Source organism: Trachemys scripta, chromosome 14, assembly GCF_013100865.1.
Source record: "Trachemys scripta elegans isolate TJP31775 chromosome 14, CAS_Tse_1.0, whole genome shotgun sequence".
Lineage (NCBI taxonomy): Eukaryota > Metazoa > Chordata > Testudines > Emydidae > Trachemys > Trachemys scripta.
This window is the reverse complement of record NC_048311.1, coordinates 19,723,665-19,742,683: the sequence shown is the minus strand read 5'-3', so window position 1 is coordinate 19,742,683 and position 19,019 is coordinate 19,723,665. Positions and strand designations below refer to the sequence as shown.

The 19,019-nt window shown below is 46.5% G+C and overlaps 1 protein-coding gene across 4 annotated transcripts in view; it reads right to left on the bottom strand.

Moving 5' to 3' along the window:
* FBF1 (Fas binding factor 1) overlaps positions 1 to 19,019 on the bottom strand; it is a 34,349-nt gene that overhangs the window by 9,476 nt on the left and 5,854 nt on the right. For 2 of the 4 annotated variants that reach the window (XM_034790057.1, XM_034790059.1), the window contains exons 8-20: positions 17,882 to 18,026; positions 16,421 to 16,504; positions 15,781 to 15,810; positions 14,621 to 14,734; positions 13,694 to 13,847; positions 12,489 to 12,622; positions 10,471 to 10,573; positions 9,894 to 10,340; positions 8,430 to 8,507; positions 6,737 to 6,831; positions 2,967 to 3,016; positions 1,959 to 2,006; positions 1,673 to 1,828 (exon numbers count right to left, since the gene is read on the bottom strand). In XM_034790057.1, the coding sequence (XP_034645948.1) occupies positions 1,673 to 1,828; positions 1,959 to 2,006; positions 2,967 to 3,016; positions 6,737 to 6,831; positions 8,430 to 8,507; positions 9,894 to 10,340; positions 10,471 to 10,573; positions 12,489 to 12,622; positions 13,694 to 13,847; positions 14,621 to 14,734; positions 15,781 to 15,810; positions 16,421 to 16,504; positions 17,882 to 18,026 (1,638 nt within the window). The remainder of the gene's footprint in view (positions 1 to 1,672; positions 1,829 to 1,958; positions 2,007 to 2,966; positions 3,017 to 6,736; positions 6,832 to 8,429; positions 8,508 to 9,893; positions 10,341 to 10,470; positions 10,574 to 12,488; positions 12,623 to 13,693; positions 13,848 to 14,620; positions 14,735 to 15,780; positions 15,811 to 16,420; positions 16,505 to 17,881; positions 18,027 to 19,019) is intronic. The other 2 variants (XM_034790058.1, XM_034790060.1) reach the window with 2 other exon arrangements.

Sequence of the window (19,019 nt, the reverse complement as noted above, 5' to 3'; positions counted from 1 at the left end):
TCAAAATGTGTATATCAGCATTGTACACGGAGCTATGAGATTTTACTTAGGATTGTTACTGAAATATACTGTAGTTCTGGGTAACTGGGTACTGTAGTTCTTGATGCCATATGAATTAATGCCACATAATGGGAACAGTTCCTTTTTGAGACCATCACTTTCATTAAACAGACCATTTTCTCAAAGACAAAGGCACACTGGCATGCCAGGTAGGTGCTAAAGGGCCATTACTTGTTCAATTAGAAATTCACCAGCAGGGGAGTTATAAACGAAGTATTTACAGTTCGTCTGAAGGACAGCTGGCAGGGCACATATGCAATAGAACTGCATGGCTCCATGTCCCAGTGTAACCCACACACCTCCTGGGTGTGGTGTTCTGTCCCATCTAGTGACACCGAGACCACAGAGAGAGAGGGAGAGAAAATGAGTCTGCTCTAGAGCCTTAGATAATAGCCAGTTGGCTTTTAGCTCATGCGGTAGAGGCTCGTGCACTAAGCTCCAGAGGTCCCAGGTTTGATCCCGCCCGCTGACGACTGGGGTTACAACCTCAAGGACGTTTCCAGTGAAAAGGGTCAGGATATAAGAAGTGGGGGGGGAAGGCATCTGGCCACCTCTCCTCCCCCCGTCTCTACTCATGAGCAAGATCATTTGAAAGAAAGAACCATCATTGAACTGGGGCGAGTGGTCCAAACTGGAAGGCTTCCCAGTCAGCATGGACTGCTGAAAGTTTTGGGTCAGAGAAATCCTTTTGCTTTCAAATCTTATTTAACTTGGTAACATTTAGGTCAGGAAATAGCTTCCGTATTTCTCTTTTATTTCTTTTGTAACCAGTTCTGACTTTTATGCCTTTACCGCTTATACTCACTTAAAATCTCTCTCTCTCTTTAGTTAATAAAACAAGTGTATTTATTTTATTACCTAAACCAGCGTGTTTTGATTGAAGTGTTTGGGGAATCTCTACTCAGGTTAACAAAGGCTGGTGCATAATCATTCCCGTTGATGGGATAACAGACTTTTCACGAGCTTGCACTGTTTGGGGGTGGGAGGTCCTAAGCAGTGCCAGATGCACATTCCTGGGGCACAAGGCTGGGGAATTTGCTCTGTGTGTAGTTCGTGAGTGGCTGGGAGAGCATTCCTGCTAATGGCTGCGTGTGAGCAGAGCCTGGAGCGGCTGCTTGTCACTAGCACAGCAGCGTAAAAGGCACCCTGGGCTGGAGCGTTAAAGGGACCCAGTGGTTCAACAGTCCAGTCTGTACCCTCGGGGATGTCAGCCGGCTTGCAGTCAGGCCCCCGCAGAGCAAACCAGTGCACATGGAGGATGTCAGCATTCACCCTTAGTGCAGGGGTAGCTCACGGGCTGGCAGCCAGCAAGTGTGCACAGAAAGCAGGAATCTTGAGGCTTTACTATGAGGGGTGTGGCTAGAACATCTCTGTGAGCCCTCAGCAGACAGACCCTCTGTTACCTGCTCAGTTCCTCTCTCTGGGCAGGGATGAACCATGTCTCTGGCACCCCTAATCCTGCTGCCCTTTGGAGCCCAGGTATTTCCTTCCTAACTGTTCCTATCACAGCCCAGTATGATCACTCCTAGCTTGGCCCCAGTGGGAAGACTGGTGCGAATACAGAGAGACCAGTCCTGCCTCTGTCCTCAGCCCAGCAGGCTGGGTCCCTCACCTGGCTCTCCAGCTCGGTGAGGCGAGTCTGGGCACTCAGCAGCTCCGCCTGGTGCCCTGCTGCATTCTCCCTCAGCTGTGCCCGCAAAGCCACCAGCCTCTTCTCGTACTCACTGGCATTCAGCAAGCTCAGGGCCAGGGGCTCGGCCTCCAGGAGCTGCAAGGGGAGAGCACCGAGGGGTGGGGAGACAAAACCAAGCCCTTTTAGAATGAAGAGTGGCAGAAGCACCCTGTCAGCCCAGCAGGATGCAGTGTTGTCCTCTGCAGAAGCCACGCCCTGTCCTCACCTGCTGCGGCAGTAGAACCTGCTGGAGAGGAGCCCCAGACACGGCAACCTGCAATGAAACAAGGAAAAGCTCAGCCACCTTCTCCTCTTAAAGGCCTCCACCCCTGTGGGGAATATCTTAACTCTACTGAGCCTGGGAAACCCCTACAATGGCTGCCATTAATTCTGGTCCTACTTTGCGCCCCTCCTCTAGGCTTGCCAATCCTTCTCTGATCTTACCCCGCTGCAAATCTGGATCCTTTCTCCCAGAAGAACCCCTCTGTATGAAACCTCCAAAGGGTCCTGTCCCAGAAGGCAGCATGGACAGGACAGGAGACTTCCAACCTGCCCCAGAGCAGGCAATGGAACAGACTCGGTGTTTAGTTTGGTCTTATTGCTTGAGATGGGCTCAGGAGTAATAGGATAAATTCCTTTTGATTAAAACACACCCCCCCACAATGGAGGGCAGGAAATGAAAAGGACCCAGAAGGGCTAGCTTCAGCTTCTCAGTGAGGCTTAAAAGCTAAGTAAGGATTGCGGGACATACTCATTTTTAATAACTTTGATAATTTCCCCCCTTAAATTGCTAAAAAATAAAGAAATTTTAAACACACACACACACACCTTTCACCTCAAAACTAAGAAAACCTAGCAATGTAAAACCCAATAATTAGCTAGAATCCAAGTCTCATTATTAATTACTACACTCACACGTGTATTCTGAGCACTTCCAGTCAAGGGCCTCAAAGCACTTTGTAAACACTAATTAAAACCTCACAGGAGTCCTGGGAAGGAAGTAAGGGTGTGTTATTTCACCCCTTCTACTGCTGAAGAAATGGAGGCATGGAGAATATAAGTGACTTGCCCGAGGTGACATTACATAGCCAATCAGTGAGACAGCAGGGAGCAGAACCCAGACTCCCGATTCCCACTTCTACTCCTGCATTTTAGCCACTGAAAAATAACTGTACAGGTAGGGGTGTATTATCTCCAATACACCGTGATCGATGTTGTAGCATCTCACACCTACCTGAGTTAGTGTGGGAAACCCCAGACCCTCCGGATGTCCTTCGAGAGAAGCTGCAAGTGGTGAAAATTCAACACATTTAACACTCAGACATGGCAGTGGATTTAGGCATTTTCAGTGTAAAGAGCGGTGAGACAGTAGCATTGGCCCTTCCACATCTAACCATAGGTGTGCTGCTTCAGCATGAGGAGGACATGCTAATGTCATAAGAGCTCCAGCCACTGAAGCAGTGGGGGGCAGATACTCCAGACTACATGGCCAGAGTGGAACCAGGAGGGGCTGGAAGGTCCTCTAGGCACTAAAGAAAGATGCATCTTTAATGAAACCCTTGGACCCCACAAGTGCCTCCTTGAATGCTTTATGCACATTCGTCCCTTCACCTGCCTTGCTACATCCCTGCCAAGAAGCTGACTGGGGCAGATTTCTACTCCATGCATATGGACGGACTGACACATGGCAGGTGCTCGATGTGCAGCACTGGCCTGATTTTCATCCACACCCCCCCAAATCACTAGGACCCGCAAGTGCTCAGCACCTCTAGGAAATCAGGCTATACTGTACTACTTGCGTCCAAGGACCCAGGCAAGCAGTGCAAGTCCTGGCAGGGTCAGCAAGCTCTCCCCTTCCAACCCAAGGGCCACCATTTCTGCACCTCCCCCACCCCCCCCCGAACTCCTTCCTGCTTGGCCAGCCTCCTCATAGTGCTCACCCTCCAGACAGGAGGCAGATTATTGACCTCATGCGAGATTGAACCAGCTGTCATCACCCTCCACGCGGAAGCCCAGTGCGTTTCCTCTGTGACATGCCAGCCCTCCGCCAGTACCCGAGAAAGGGGCATCTGGCTCCCACAGCCTGCACTGCTGCCCTTTAGTCACACAACTGACCACTCGCATTTGGTTTGAACCCTTCACGTTATGTGCTTCTTCCAGGCTCCAACTCAGCATCACCTGGCCACCTAAATGGGAAATACCTCCCACCCCCATTGGCTTTGATGTCATCCCTTTGACACACAACTGAGGCCACTGTCTGCTACTTCCCGACTGCGTAATGTCCAACCTCTTTTAATACAGTAGTAACTCAGTGTTATGAACACCAGAGTTACCAACTGACCAGTCAACCACACACCTCATTTGGAATAGGAAGTACATAATTGGGCAGCAGCAGAGACAAAAAAAACAAAACAAAACACAAATACAGCACAGTACTGTGTTAAATGTAAACTACTAAAAAAATAAAGGGAAAGTAAAAAAAAAGATTTGACAAGGTAACGAATCTGTTTCTTGTGCTTATTTCATTTAAATTAAGATGGTTAAAAGCAGCATTTTTCTTCTGCATAGTAAAGTTTAAAGGCTGTGTTAAGTCAATGCTCAGTTGTAAACTTTTGAAAGAACCATAATGTTTTGTTCATAGTTACAAACATTTCAAGAGTTACGAACAACCTCCATTCCTGAGGAGTTTGTAACTCTGAGGTTCTACTGTAGATTTCATGGAGAAAAGTTACACATATGAGCCAACAGGGGGCAGTGCTCTGTAACAGCTGACACGGAGATGGGAATAACAGAGTGGCTGCAGATGGCTGACGGTTACCCATGTCCCCGCGTCCTTGCACTCCATGCTGTGTAACAGGGGGTGGGTAGGACAATGAGGGTATGTCTTCACAGCAACTAGACACCCGCGGCTGGCCCGTGCCAGCCACCTTGGTTCAGGCTGTAGGGCTGTTTCATTGCAGGATCCTAGAGCCTGAACTCCAGCCAGAGCCCAGATGTCTACACAGCATTGACACAGCCCTGCAGCCCAAGCCCTGCAAGCCTGAGTCGGCTGGCACAGGGCCGCCATGGGTTTTTCTTTGCTATGTAGACATACCCTAAGGGGCTAACACCAGGATGCAAAGCGGCGAAGGGATGAGGTTGAATGTTTAGGTGGGGTAATCCAAGGAGGTGAGGGGACTGTGGAAGTGGAGGATGAAGAGCAGAGGAGACTGAGGACTAGTTGTCGTACTGCTAGCGTGTCAAGGAAAGCGTGGCTGCACAGGTCTGGCCCTTCCTCAACATCAGAGAAGCCATGGAAAGAACCTATGCCAGACGCTAAACTAGCACCCATGGGCTGTAATTGGAGAGGACTCTGTCCACACTCAGAGCATGTGGGAGTGGCAGGGGGCGGAGACCTGTCAGGATCTGACCCCTTCCCACTGAGACAGAGAGAGAATACGAACATGTGATCAGCCACACATCCATCTACCATTCATTTGTGGGACAAGCCTCAAAGATCCCTACAGACATCACAGCAACTATGTTAGGGCTTTTTGGATTTCGTAATGAGACCTTTTTGATACACGACCTGGAAGCCTTGCTAGGCCCATCTTTTCCCCATTTTCATCTCACCTTCAAGGGCAATGATGCTGTGACGTTGTGCAGTCTATATGGTTTTATAAAAACTTGATAAGTCAATATAATGTAACTGAGCTGGTTTTAGAGAAAATACGGTAATAAGTGAATGTAACGTAACTGGGATATGCTTCATGCAAAAGGTCTCTTGTAAGGTATCATTACAAAGCTTATAATCTACTGAGTGTGATCATCTGATTTGTATAAATGTACCACTCTTGTATCTAAAACTAGAAATATAAAATGTAACTCTGAGGGCCTATTGTAATTGTGTAAAGTGTGGACCATTAATGATGGTTTGGAATCTTGATGATCCCATTGTCTGCAGATGGCTGTATTTACCTGTGAGTCTTCCTGTATATGTGTGTGCTGGCAAGTGAGTAATGAAGTCTTGCAGTGACATGTGATCATGTCACCTGAACTGGAATCCATCTTTAACCTGGTGCTTTTCCAGTGAGGGGGGGTGGAAACCCAGAGAGACAAAGAGTTCCCGCCTTATGCAAAAGATATATAAAGGGGGGGAAGAGAAGAGAGAGGGGGAGAAGCCATCATGAAGAATCCCCTAGCTATCACCTGAGCTGCAACAAGAGCTGCACCAGGGGAAAGAATTGTGCCCAGGCCTGGAAGGTGTCCAGTCTGAGAAAAACTTACTGAAGCATCTCTGAGGGTGAGATTATCTGTATTCAGTTTGATTAGGCATAGATTTGTGCATTTTATTTTATTTTGCTTGGTGACTTACTTTGTTCTGTCTGTTACTACTTTGAACCACTTAAATCCTACTGTCTGTATTTAATAAAAATCACTTTTTATTTAGTAATTTACTCAGAGTATGTATTAATACCTGGGGGAGCAAACAACTGTGCATCTCTCTCTATCAGTGTTATAGAGGGCGAACAATTTATGAGTTTGTCCTGCATAAGCTTTATGCAGGGTAAAACGGATTTATCTGGGTTTAGACCCCATTGGGAGTTGGGCATCTGAGTGCTAAAGACAAGCACGCTACTGCGAGCTGTTTTCAGGTAAACTTGCAGCTTTGGGACAAGTGATTCAGACCCTGGGTCTGTGTCTGGAGCCAGACGGGAGTGTCTGGCTCAGCAAGACAGGGTGCTGGAGTCCTGAGCTGGCAGGGAAAACAGAAGCAGGGGTAGTCTTTGCACATCGGGTGGCAGCTCCCAAGGGGGTTTCTGTGATCCAACCCGTCACAGATGCAATGATCATTTCACTTTAAAAGATACAACTTTGTATTCCCCATCCAGGGGGAGAGAGTAGAATTTGGGAATCCTCTAGGTTACACAATGTCTCTCTATGGCTCCTGATCACTCAGTTAGGTGTGTCAGCAGTGTGTGTTGCCTCCCCAATAGCTGGGCCGATTTGGGATGTGAAACATACCGGCGTTACTGGTGTCTCCAGGAGGTGCCCCTTTCCTGGACTCAGATGTAAGAGATGAGGCTTGTTTCTGAGTGGTTAGCCATGGAACGGGATATCTGTGGGATGCATAGAGTAGATAAATAACTAGGAATGCCATTATATCCCCCCAGCAGGGCATGTGAAAGAGACATTAAAGGCGTATTTTCCAGTCAACATGCATCGCTTTTGTAAGAAGAGAGTTTCACAAAACATCCGATCAGCAGTTTTGTACAGCACCAGGCCTACGGATTCCTGCACATGGAGTCACAAAGGGGTGGTGTTCATAGGTCAAAAGTTGGAGGTGTCAATCCAAGGTGATTTTTCTTTAAAACATACTGCACCCGATCTCACTGTTCACGCACATCGCAGATTTATAACAATCAAAAGCCACCACAAAGTTCTCTTCCTGCCTACCCTCATGCAGAGTGGACTGACTTAAATAAAAATGATTTAGATAAGTAACCAGGAAATCAAAGCATTTAAAATCATCCATTTATATCAGGAAACTTTGAATTAATTAATTAATTTTAATTCAAAGTTTTACATTTGTATTTCTTCGTTATTTTCCTAAAGAAAAGCTGATTCTCTTTGGTTGGTAACCATTCAAACATATTGAATTGCATAGGCTTCACTCTAAATTTGGTGCTTCTTTTTGCCACACAGGAGGATGCCCTATATCTGTACACATGTAGTTAAGCAATTATATAGCTTAAACTTACATTTATTCAGAGAGTCTTCATTTTTACATTTCTTTATGATGTTAGAAAATGGTGAATGATGCATTACTTATTTATTAGCTGATGATTAATTTTTTTACGTGTGATTTGTATCAAGCTCTGTTTGGATGGAAATTTAAATTTAATTAAAAATGTACAAAACCAGAATTTTAATTGGTTTTAATTTAATAAAATGACCTTAAATGTGCTGGATACATAAGAAATTTTTTTTTAATCACAACATATTTTGCATTTCAAACTAACAAATGTATTAAACAAATCAAGTATTATCTGTATTTAGTGAATTCAATTGGTTGTTTCTGTCACCATGTCCTGCAAGATTTTAGAACTAGTAGATCTCATCATCTCAACACCTAGTTTTTATTCCTAGATTGAAAGAGGAAAACAAGTTTTCTGTTTTTTCAACTCCCAAAAGTTGAAAGTTTATTAACTTTGAATGAATTAGTCATTGAACTAAACTAGTTGAATAATCTGAAATGAAGAAAATATTCTCTCTGGGCTACACTGCTGTCAAGAGCTGGTTTAGCATTTCAACAAACTCTGGTTCCCTACGCTTAGCCAGTGACTTCCACCAGTTCAGTGGTCTTTCTTTAAAATTTGACAACAAACATGTACTGCTTAATTATGTTTGTATTTAATGTAAATTATTTTAATAAATTATAAGTAGTTTAGGCACTAACATAAATGATCAGTTTCACATTTAATTTTAAATAGGTTTATTTTAAAAAATAAATATGCATTTAACGTAAATCAAAAACATCTGATTTAAGTTTAAAAATCCGATTTAAATTAAAAAAAAAAGTTTTTTTTTTAAATCATTGTTTTTTATTTACCCCATTTCAACCCCCAACACTCTCATGTCTGACACCATTTTAATTCATTTCAGCAGTTCCTGTTGAAAAGGCAGATTAGCAGGTATAGCTAGAGTGAAGTCATACCCTGAGTCTTCCATCCTGGTGGACTTATCTTCTGGGACAGCAGACCGCTGAGGTTCTCTCACAGAGGGAACTGGTTGGCTGAAAACAAAAGTCACTTATATGAAAGAGCAAAGAATATCAATATAAATGGACAACGAGGGGGGCCACAATCCTCCAGTGTCAGCTACAACTCTATCTTGCAACCTCAAAGACAATGAAGGTCTCCCTTCCATCAAAAGCAATCTCCTCCTCCTAACAGAGCTATGGAAGTATTCAGCATTCACTTGGTTTGAAACATTTAGGCCTGATCTACACTACAGAGTTAGGTATCAGAGGGGTAGCCGTGTTAGTCTGGATCTGTAAAAAGCAACAAAAGAGTCCTCCGGCACCTTATAGACTAAAAAATGTATTGGAGCATAAGCTTTCATGGGTGAACATTACACTACACTACAGTGTTGCTCCCACAGATGTCAGTTGCCCACTACACCAATTTAATAACTCCACCTCCGCGAGAGTAGTAGTGCTTAGGTCGATGTAGTTAGGTCGATGCAGTGTCAATGTAGACACTGTGTTGCTTACATCAGACTGTTCCGGCTGTCAGCCACGGGCACCGGGGCTCTGACTGTCAGTGCCCCACACTGACAGCCGGAGCAAGCGCTCCTGGTGAGGACACGCACCACCGACAGAAGGAGCTAGTGTGGACATACAAAAACGATTTAATTACTGCGGAGGCTCTGCGTCAACGTCGATTAAATCAACTTAATTTCGCAGTGTAGACTTGTCCTTAATTGCAAAGACTGAAGGAGCAAATGCACACAACAGTAAACTGTAACTATACACTATCAAGATACTTCACTTTTGTCCGACAGGCTCTTCCTAATTATAGCCATCAATCCTGCTTTGGGCAGCACAAGCAGTAGCCAATTTGTTCTCAGCCATAACTCTACGTTCACGAAGATTTTACCTGGGAATTTCCTTAGTTTTCTTATAATTTTTTCATGCTTGTTGTTAATCTTATTATTTATATTACCGTAGCGACTACACTCATATAAGTGAAATAGGGTGGAGGGACTTTGCTTGTAAGTTACAAGCAAAGGCCAAGAGTTATTGAATCAGAAAAAGGCAGAACAGGAAACAGAACTGGTTTGAATTTTTGGTGGTTTCTGGATCATTGACCCAGGCTTCCCGGAGTAAATCACTGTAGCCTTTACACAGTTACAATGGCAGCCTGCGTAATGTCCCTTGCAGCTGCAATGAAAGGCAGCACGGTCTGGATTCCGCACTGACCTGGAAACTAGGAAGTCCTACGCTCTTATCCCACTTCTATTTCTGTAGGCAAAAATAGTCACATTTGGGTGCCTAAAGTTAGGCCCTTAAAAATGGCCTGATTTTTAGAGGTGCTGAACCCTAGTGACCCCCAGTGAAGCCAGTGGGAGCTGCAGGAGCTCTACACCTCTGAAAAGCAGCCCACTGGCATGTCTTTACCTGGTAACAGTAATGGTGTCCACCTCGTCGTCCTGTCTCAGGAAGCCCGAGGGCCCAGACCTTTTCTCCTTGACCTTCCCCTGCAACTGGGATTTCTTTCGAGATAAGGCGTCATTCAGCCAGCTATCCTCCTCCTCCTCCTCAAGTGGTCTGGGTTTAGCTGCTGCTTCCTCTGCAGCTGACTTTGTCCCAGGAAGGAGCTGGCTGGCTGGGCTGGGCTGCTTGGTGGCTGAGGTGCTGGATGGCGTGTTCAAAGGGGCTGCCGCGGGACTACCTTTGGCGGCGTCCTTGGCTGGAGATGGAGGGTCCAACTCGATAAAGTCCTCATCTTTCAAGCCCAGCCAGTCAGCGCCAGTCTTACTGCCTCGCATGGGGCTCGTGGTGGATGGCGTGGTTGGTTTGGACCTTTGGTCCATTTTCAGTTCATTGATATTCTCTGCTGAAAACCTGCAACGGGAGCGAGAGACAGACACACAAAGCTGAGAGTGTTAGGACTTCGGCAGCTCCCTGCTGGGAGGCAGCATGGCCCAGTGATTAGTGTGGCAGACACAGGCAAGCATCATATATAAACACATACCTGACAGATTGTCGTCTTGACTGCAGGCCCTCGGGTGTGGAGGCCACGGTGGGCTGGTAGGCCCCGAAGGTGAAATCCTCATTGCCCCAAATGGTTTCCTTATCTGTTTAGAGAAGTGGACACTAAAGTCAGTCCCCAGGAGGCAAGCAGGCTGCATCACCACACACTCACATGCTCTCGCTTTTGTCTGTTGTTTGGGAGATTCACTGTAATTCGCTTAGGCCCTGCCTACACTAGAAAAGTTGGCTGGTCTAGCTATACTGGTATTGCTATGCTGGCAAACCAGTACAGAACATACCCTATGCCCACACCGTATTGCAACTATCTCTGTACAAGGTATGTCCTATAAAGTATCATTTGAAGGCTCATAATTTGCTGGTCAATACTGTCTTGATAAAATATGCGTGGCAACATTGTATGTGAAGTTATCAGATTTCCCTGTAAGCTTAAAGATTAACAGATTTATTTGGGCATAAGCTTTCGTGGGTAAAAACCTCACTTCTTCAGATGCAACAAAGTGAGGTTTTTACCCACGAAAGCTTATGCCCAAATAAATCTGTTAGTCTTTAAGGTGCCACCAGACTCCTTGTTGTTTTTGTAGATACAGACTAATATGGCTACCCCCTGATACTTGACATCCTGTAAGCTGTTATTAACACATGTTCCAACTGAGGTTAGCAAACAGGTTTGTCTCAAACAAAGGAATGTGTGCTCTGCTTAATTTGCATTTAAGCAGTAAATAGAGTCATCAAGCAGGAAGAAAGACAAAGGGAGTTCAAACAGGTCGGGAAAACCAGCAGGAAATATCCTTACATATAGACACTCTGTCTCCTGAATCTCAGCAGGAAATGTTTTCCAAAAGGGGGATTGACACTATAAAAAGGAGGAATAAGCGCCCAAGGTACCCTTTCCTCTCTGTTCTTCGATTCACCGCACAAGAAGGGACAAAGTAAGCAGCCATTAAACGGAAGAAGGGGTCCTGGCCTACTAAGTTTGGCCAGTAAGACTATTGAGCGCATGTGGCGAGAAAAACTTTGCTTTGAATTTAACACAGGTTGTTCGGTTAGGCACTAGTTGCGTTTTATCTTTACTTTTCATGTAACCATTTCTGGCTTCTATGCCTCATTACTTTATTCACTGAAAATCTCTTTGTAGTTAATACATTTGTTTTACTGTTTTATCTAATCCAGTGTGTTTAAATAGAAGTGTCTGAAGAACTATTTGAAATAATAAGCTGGCATATTATCATCTTAAAGCGTTAAAGGACTTAACACACATGTATTGTCCAGGAGCGTGCTGGGCAGTACGGGACATACATTTCTAGGGAAAAATCAAAGACTGGGAGTGAGTTGGGGTCACCCTGTACTATACCCCAGGCTGGTATGAGCCCAGGTGTGGCTGTTTGGCTGCAGCTCACAGACAGACGCAGCTGGGAGTAACCTACATGCCAGCGGCTGTTTGGGAGCACCCCAGACTGGAGGCGACAGCAGCAAAGCAATGTGAAGGGCAGGCCAGGTAAGAGAGCAGGGGTGACACAGCTATTCATTAGTGTCGATTATACCCTGGTAGGTCACACCCTCCCAGTGTGAATGGAGACATACAGTCATGAAAGTGCTTTTGCTGATATAGCTTATACTGGTTCCCCGAGCAAAATACGCTATGCAGGGCGGGCTCCAGGGTTTTGGCCGCCCCAAGCAGCCAAACAAAAACAAAACCAAAAAAGCTGCGATCTGCGGCGGCAATTCAGCGGGAGGTCCTTCGCTCCGAGCAGGAGTGAGGGACCGTCCGCCGAACTGCCGCTGAACAGCTGGACGTGCCGCCCCTCTCCGGAGTGGCCGCCCCAAGCACTTGCTTGGTAAGCTGGTGCCTGGAGCCGGCCCTGACGCTATGTCAGCAAAAGTACTTTCATGCTGCTATAACTGTGTCTACACTCGGGCTATTACCAGTATAGCAACATCGCAAAAAAACTACCACCCTTCACAGTGTTGCTAAACCAGCAGGTTTCTGGTCTTACTCACCAGGTTGCTGTTGGTATTTTGTATCCAGTTTGAACTCCTTGCGTTCTCCTGTGATCGGTCGCTCCAGGAGTTTGGCTGCGGTCCCACTTCCCAACAACTCCTCCAGCTTGGAGCGGGCAGGGCGGGGCTCTTCCCTGCCGGAGAGCAAAAAGAGTTACAAGTGTCTAGGCAGGGGTGGAAATCATTGAAGCACTGTCTGTCTCCCTCAAACGAGGCTGCGCTCAGGAACTGACGTGGTAGCGGCTGGCATAACCTTCTAGCATGTCTCTCTCAGTCTGAGCTGCTTCTGGTTCGTTTTTTTTTTTTATACCTATATATCTATGAAATTAAATTTTTAGCCCTTCTAGTTGCAAGGAAATATTTCCAATGCTGACCCACTGCAGGCCAGCCTGAATGAGTCTGCAGCCAGCTAGCCTGAAACAATAGCTCTGAAGGGTGAAATTTGCCCTTGTTCATCTCAACAGGATGTTACTTAGACTGGAAGTTCTTTGGGGAAGGCACTGTCCTTTTGTGCTGTGTTTGTACAGCGCCTGACACAATGGGGTCCTGGGCCACCATGAGTGAGGTTCCTAGATGCGACTGCAATACAAATAATTAATAATCACAATCGTTTAAATGGGAACAAAGTTAACTATTTCATCCTTGCTCATTTCAGTCGATAATCCCACAGTAGAGCTGGATATGTGATCAGAACTTCAGTACCATGCCCCTCCTTCTCCCTTCCCCCTGTGTCCATGGCTTCGGTCCTGTCTGCACGACAAGCACTACAACGGCACAGCTGCAGTGCTGCAATGAAGCTGTTGTAGCAGACGCTTCCTACATTGAGGGAAGGGATTTTCCATCAATGTAGCTAATCCAGCTCTCGGAGAGGCAGTAGCTAGGTCTTTTGCCGAGCTAGCCGGGCCTACAGTAGGGGTTGGGTCAATCTAACTATGGTGCTCGGGGGCAGAATTTTTCATAGCCCTGAGGGACGTCGCTAGGTCGATCTAATTTTTAAGTGCAGACCTGGCCTTCGAACCACTCCAGCGATACAGAATAGTCATAGCAGTGATTCGGCGTAGGTGATTCATGCCCACGTAGCTCTGGGGTAACAAAGCACTTGTGATATTCTTCTGCTCTTTTTCAATCCCAGGCACTTAATGACTGAAACCCAGCGTGACTAGCTCATGAGTCACTCTGTACTTGATTTCCTAGCAACTCCTTACTCTTCTCCTTTCCTCTCCTGCTTCAGCTCTCCCCTCGGACTCTCGCCAAACCCCAGCGCGTCCATCAGGTCATCCCCATCATCTTCAAATGTCAGCTCCTCCCTCCTCCGCACGGGAGCAACAGCGTGGCCAGGAGCCGAAGAGAGAGACATCCCTGTTAAACGGAAGGAAGACCTTTCTTAGCAGAGACTGCTGGGTTTACAGCACTAGTTGAAATCACGCACGACGCTCGTCCCATTGTTGGGATCTTTGACGCCGTCGCCCGTAAATGGTTCTTTTGCAGCCAAAGAACAAATCACTGGGAAGCGACAGAGTATTAGTGCGCTGCTTTGCTGCGCACTCTCTCGCTCTTTTGTAAAATGCATCTTTGGATGAATTTGGTGACCATTAACAAGGAGACGTTATTTAGCACTTGCCAGCCCTGGGGATGTTACAGGCTCTCAATCCTGCTTTGTAGGATTCCTGCTATCACAGTCTGCCCCCAGCTCTACCAACGCATCTCAGACCTATGGTAGCCCCGGCTATCCCAGACTTTATTTCCGCACTCCCAGCACCTCTTGCTATACTAGTCCTGGATGTTCCCCTCCTTCCCAGCCGCTCTACCACCAGAACCCAAGCTTGACCCGCAGTGCCCTCACTATCCCAATCCTGGACCACCCCAGAGATACCAAATATGCCTTGATTAAAAATCCATTGGGGTGAGACTAAAGCTAGGATTTGAACTCCAGTCCATAGAGGTGAAAGGTCAGTTCATTAATCTACTGTCCCACTTGTTGATAGTGAGAATGTCCGATACCCAGGGAGTCCCCGTAAAATGGACACGTCGATGATTTAAAAGGTGGGAAAAGCAGGGTGTTCATGCTACTGAAGCAAATTACGGAGCACCCCAAACTAGTTCTGCGGACTAATTCCAGCACGACTCCATACCTTTGGCTGGGCCAGTATGTCTTTCAGGGCTGCTTTTGGTGCCTGTTGGAGGTAACTTCTTAGCAGCATCGTCCTCCTCATCCGATAAAAGCCCTGCCAAAGGACTGTCTAAATCTAGCAATCAGCCCATGGGAATAAAAGGGAAAAAAACAACTGGCATTTGGAAACTGTCTTCTTGGAGCTGGACTATCTGCAAAGAGCTAAATATCAAGACCACCATCTATAACTGGGGATTCTGCACGAGCCAGATCTTGCTCCTGTTGGGAGTCACTGGCAAAATTCAATGGGTCCTTGTGTTTGTATTAGCGCTTGGGAGCGAACTCCTCCTAGGGGTACCTGGAGTTGCAGGTTAAGCTATATTGTCATTGGGAAAGACAGTTTAGCCTATTTTTGCCACAAAGTCTTGGATCTCTCCTATGACCTCAATGTCGGTGTCATGTGAATTTGGACAGTCTCAAAATGCCTATTCCTTGGATGGCAGCTTCCACTGGTGATAAAACACAGCTGTGAATTCAGATTCTGCAAGGAACCCGGTGCACCTGAATCTCTCTGGATTTGGGTGACCTCCAGTATCTCAAGAGTTCTATGTATGTTCATGATTTTCTACCCTATTGTCTTCCCTTAAGGGATAATTTATGGGGCTGAAATCACTTGAGATCAGGCCCTCTCTTTGCACTTGACCTGTCCAGGCATGGAAATGCCACGAGGCCAGTTCTCACATTATCTTAGCCCCATAGGTAGCTGTCTATTGGCCTGATCCAAAGCCCAGTGAAGTCACTGGGATTCTTTCCACTGATTTCAATAGGCCCTAGAACAGGTAGCATAGACTCCTGGTTAAAGCATAGGACTGGAAAAATAAGGAGACATGGATTCTATTTCCAGGTGCTGCGCCTCAGTTTCACCATCTATAAAGCTGGTATAATACCTACCTAGCTCACAGGGGTGGGGGGCATTTAAACTATTAATGCTTGTCAAGCACTATACTTCTACAAAAACGTTCTATACAAAGATCTCAGTGTGTTACATAGATCATCATTTCAAAAGACATGTGACAATATAACCCTAAATACAGTGCTCCCAGGAATCCCATCCAAAGACCAGAGCTCACCCACACACCCCACTATAGGATAATTTTTAAGCCAGGTTCCCTGTTCTCTTACGTGGTTGATTTTTAGACTCATCCTTGTCGTCTGTTGAGTAAAGAGAAATGGGAGAGAGAAGATGCAAGGCAGAGTAATGAACTGAAGTCATATTCACACCCCCACACTCCTTTATCTGTATGGCATGGTTTTCTCGTGTTACCATGACAAGCTGCTGTAGAGTTTTTCCTATCTTATGTTCCCCTCATATACATTTGGCAGTGAGATTTACGTGAATTTAGTGCTGGAGAGTGGTGCCTAGAGAATTTGTATGGGATTCTCACATTGCCCCATGACCCCAGTTTGCCTCAACTCCGACCTGTAGAGGGCACCGTTGGGCATGAGAAGGTACTCGGTGTTCATGGCCCATGTAGTCCTTGGCCTCTCTACCAATCCTAGTGATGATTTGTGTGCTATGGACACATTAGGAACCGCAGTAGGAGATCAGCAACTCATTTCCCACAGGTCACCCTCGTGGTACTTTGAGCTGGAGGAGGTTTAAACTGGTGACCTAGAGGAGAAAGACTCTGTCTGTGCCCTGTTACCCATTGACTCTTGCAGCAAACTTATCCTTAAAGGAGATGAAGATCTACTAGTTTCCCAGTAAATTAAAGGCGAGAGTCAAGCTGCGAGAGCACAACTGTACCCGCCCAAATCCTACCTTCAAAGGAAAACTTCTTGTACTGCCGCTGGGGGGTGGTGGGAGTGGAGAGGGGTTTCTTTTCAATTCCAGTGGCAGACTCTCCTACAAAAACCATCAGATAGGGGGGTTTGCAGACAGACAGGCAGAGCCTCTTCACTGTCCATGCTCCCCCCCACGTATGGAAATAAGCTATTCAGAGTAAATACAGGGTTAACATTTCCAGCGAGGAGCTTATTTTACTCTCTGCAGTAACCTGACCACGCATACAACAAGATACAATTCCCCCGAGGGATTCAAGGGCTGGAATATCTTTGGTGCGAGGGCTCCTCATGCAAACATCTCCCCTCTGGTAATGTTCTGATCCTGATCCTTAGTTTGCAGATGGATCCTTTATAACCAGTGAGGCCAAAAACCTGGCCGCCAACTTGGGTAACGTTCTGCTGTGGGTCTGAACGCTGCAGCTCCGGTCCCTCTCTCACTAGAATCTGTGCCTCCAACTGTCTTCTACAGTAGGTTACAGCCATACTGCTCAAAAAGGACCCATGTCAAGTCCCCCTTGAACACGATCTGTTTGGGAGCAGCCCCACCCTAAGAGGCTGGATATCAGTGTCCATGGAGCTTTATTATAAGTGTTTCCAGGCACAGCTAATGCATGCAGGCAGGTCGTATGCCACCTAGAGTGCTACAATGTGGTCCAGAGCCACACTCATCTTTAACGCAGGTGTGCAGTGCCACACAGTCTACAGGTCTCAGCGAGTCATGTTCTGTCTCCGTCTGGGCAGCCTGCCTGATTGGATCCAGGCAGAGATCACTGGGACCTGTAGATTCCTGGGGCAGCACCTGTGTCTGAAGAGGATGACAGCTATAGTCTTGCATCTGAAGAAGTGAGGTTCTTACCCACGAAAGCTTATGCTCCCAATACTTCTGTTAGGCTTAAAGGTGCCATAGGACCCTCTGTTGCTTTTTACAGATTCAGACTAACACAGCTACCCCTCTGATAGCTATAGTCTGCTTCATGTTATGAGAATAAGGTGCAACCCACAGACTCTGGAAAAGTAGCCTGTGTGGCCCTTGGTTGGGCAAAGTCTGGGTGCCCCTAGGTTTATCACTGCATGTAAGTGAGCAGCAAGGGCTGGTTCTAAGTAGGGAACAGTCACTATTTTATTATAATATTGTAGTGCCGAGCAGCCCCAGACATGACCCAGGACTCCATTGTGCTAGGCGCTGTACAAATGCACACAAAACTCTGTGTTTTTAATGTTCATAAATGCAAGCCACTGAACATATTTTTAGGTCGTGGTTCAGGTGTAAAACAGATCAAATCCAGCTTTGGTCATGGGACAGTCCCTGTCCCGGAGGATATTCTAGAATCAAATATTCAAAGCCCCAGAGGGCAACAGCTTCATTCAAAGCCCTTTCGCAATCGGCCAGGCCGGATATAAAGGAAGCGCTAGCAGAGGGTCAGCTCATCGCACTCACCTTTCTCGACAGTCGTTAGCTTCCCTGAAGTTTTTGCCAGATCACCTGTGGATTCAAGTTTCTCGGAACCCTTTGCCATTGTCCTCCCAGCCCCAGAACTAGACTTCTTTATGCCTAGGAGATCAGCTTCCATGTCATCCATCTCCTGGGAATAAAAAGAACATACATGGGAGCATGAAGAACTGAGCTGATGCCCTGGTGCTCAGGCAGTAGAGCATGTGGAGACCGCCTTGTTTTGACATGATATACTTGAACAAGTGAATATGGACATTTAAACTAAAACTGGGCTGCAGCATGTGCCGCCTTTCTTATCTGCTGGCCAGGGATCGTGTTCTCAGGGCCCTGCTGTCTGCTCTGGAAGGATTTATCCACAGGGTGGCCAGTGGACCTTCATCCCAAACCTGGTTCCCAGTCCAGCTCTAGTCCAAATCACTCCCCAGAGAAGCAAGGGCAGCAGATCTGCCCAGCCTGCATTCTTCACCTTGGGTGGCCACAGGGTGTGGCAAAGACTGTGACACAAAAAGCACATGGCAACGCCAGCAAATGTACAAGCCTCCCTATTTTTCAATACTCACCAGTGGGGAGGTTTTTAACTGGATGTGGCTGGGAAATATTTAAGGAGGAAAAATAAACCGAGGCCTGATGCTGCGAGCCTTCTGCATACACAAAGTTCATTGCCAGGTCTCAAAGCGCTGATCTAAAGAGGTCCCAGAAACCAAGGACACAACATGGGTCTCTATGAAGAAAAGCTCTTGGAGGAAGAGGTTACAATTAAACACTGATTAAGAGAAACAGGGCTGCAGACCAAGGGCATGTCTATACAGCAATGAGAGGTATGGCTGCAGCATAGATAGATACACCCAAGCTAGCTTTGACCTAGCTAGATCGAGTAAGAACAGCAGTGAAGAGGGGACACAGGGACTGTACAAGCCTGCCTGGGTTCCTGTGTATGTATTCGAGCCATTAGCCCGCCTTGCCACAGCTTCACTGCTATCATTATTCGAGCTAGCTAGATCAAAGCTAGCCTGGGTATGTCTACATGTGCTGCAGTCATCCCCTGACTGCAGTATAGACATATCCCAAGAGGAAGAAGTCAGAGGTTAGTTCTAGCATGTCACAGCCACGGTCAGTGCAGTTC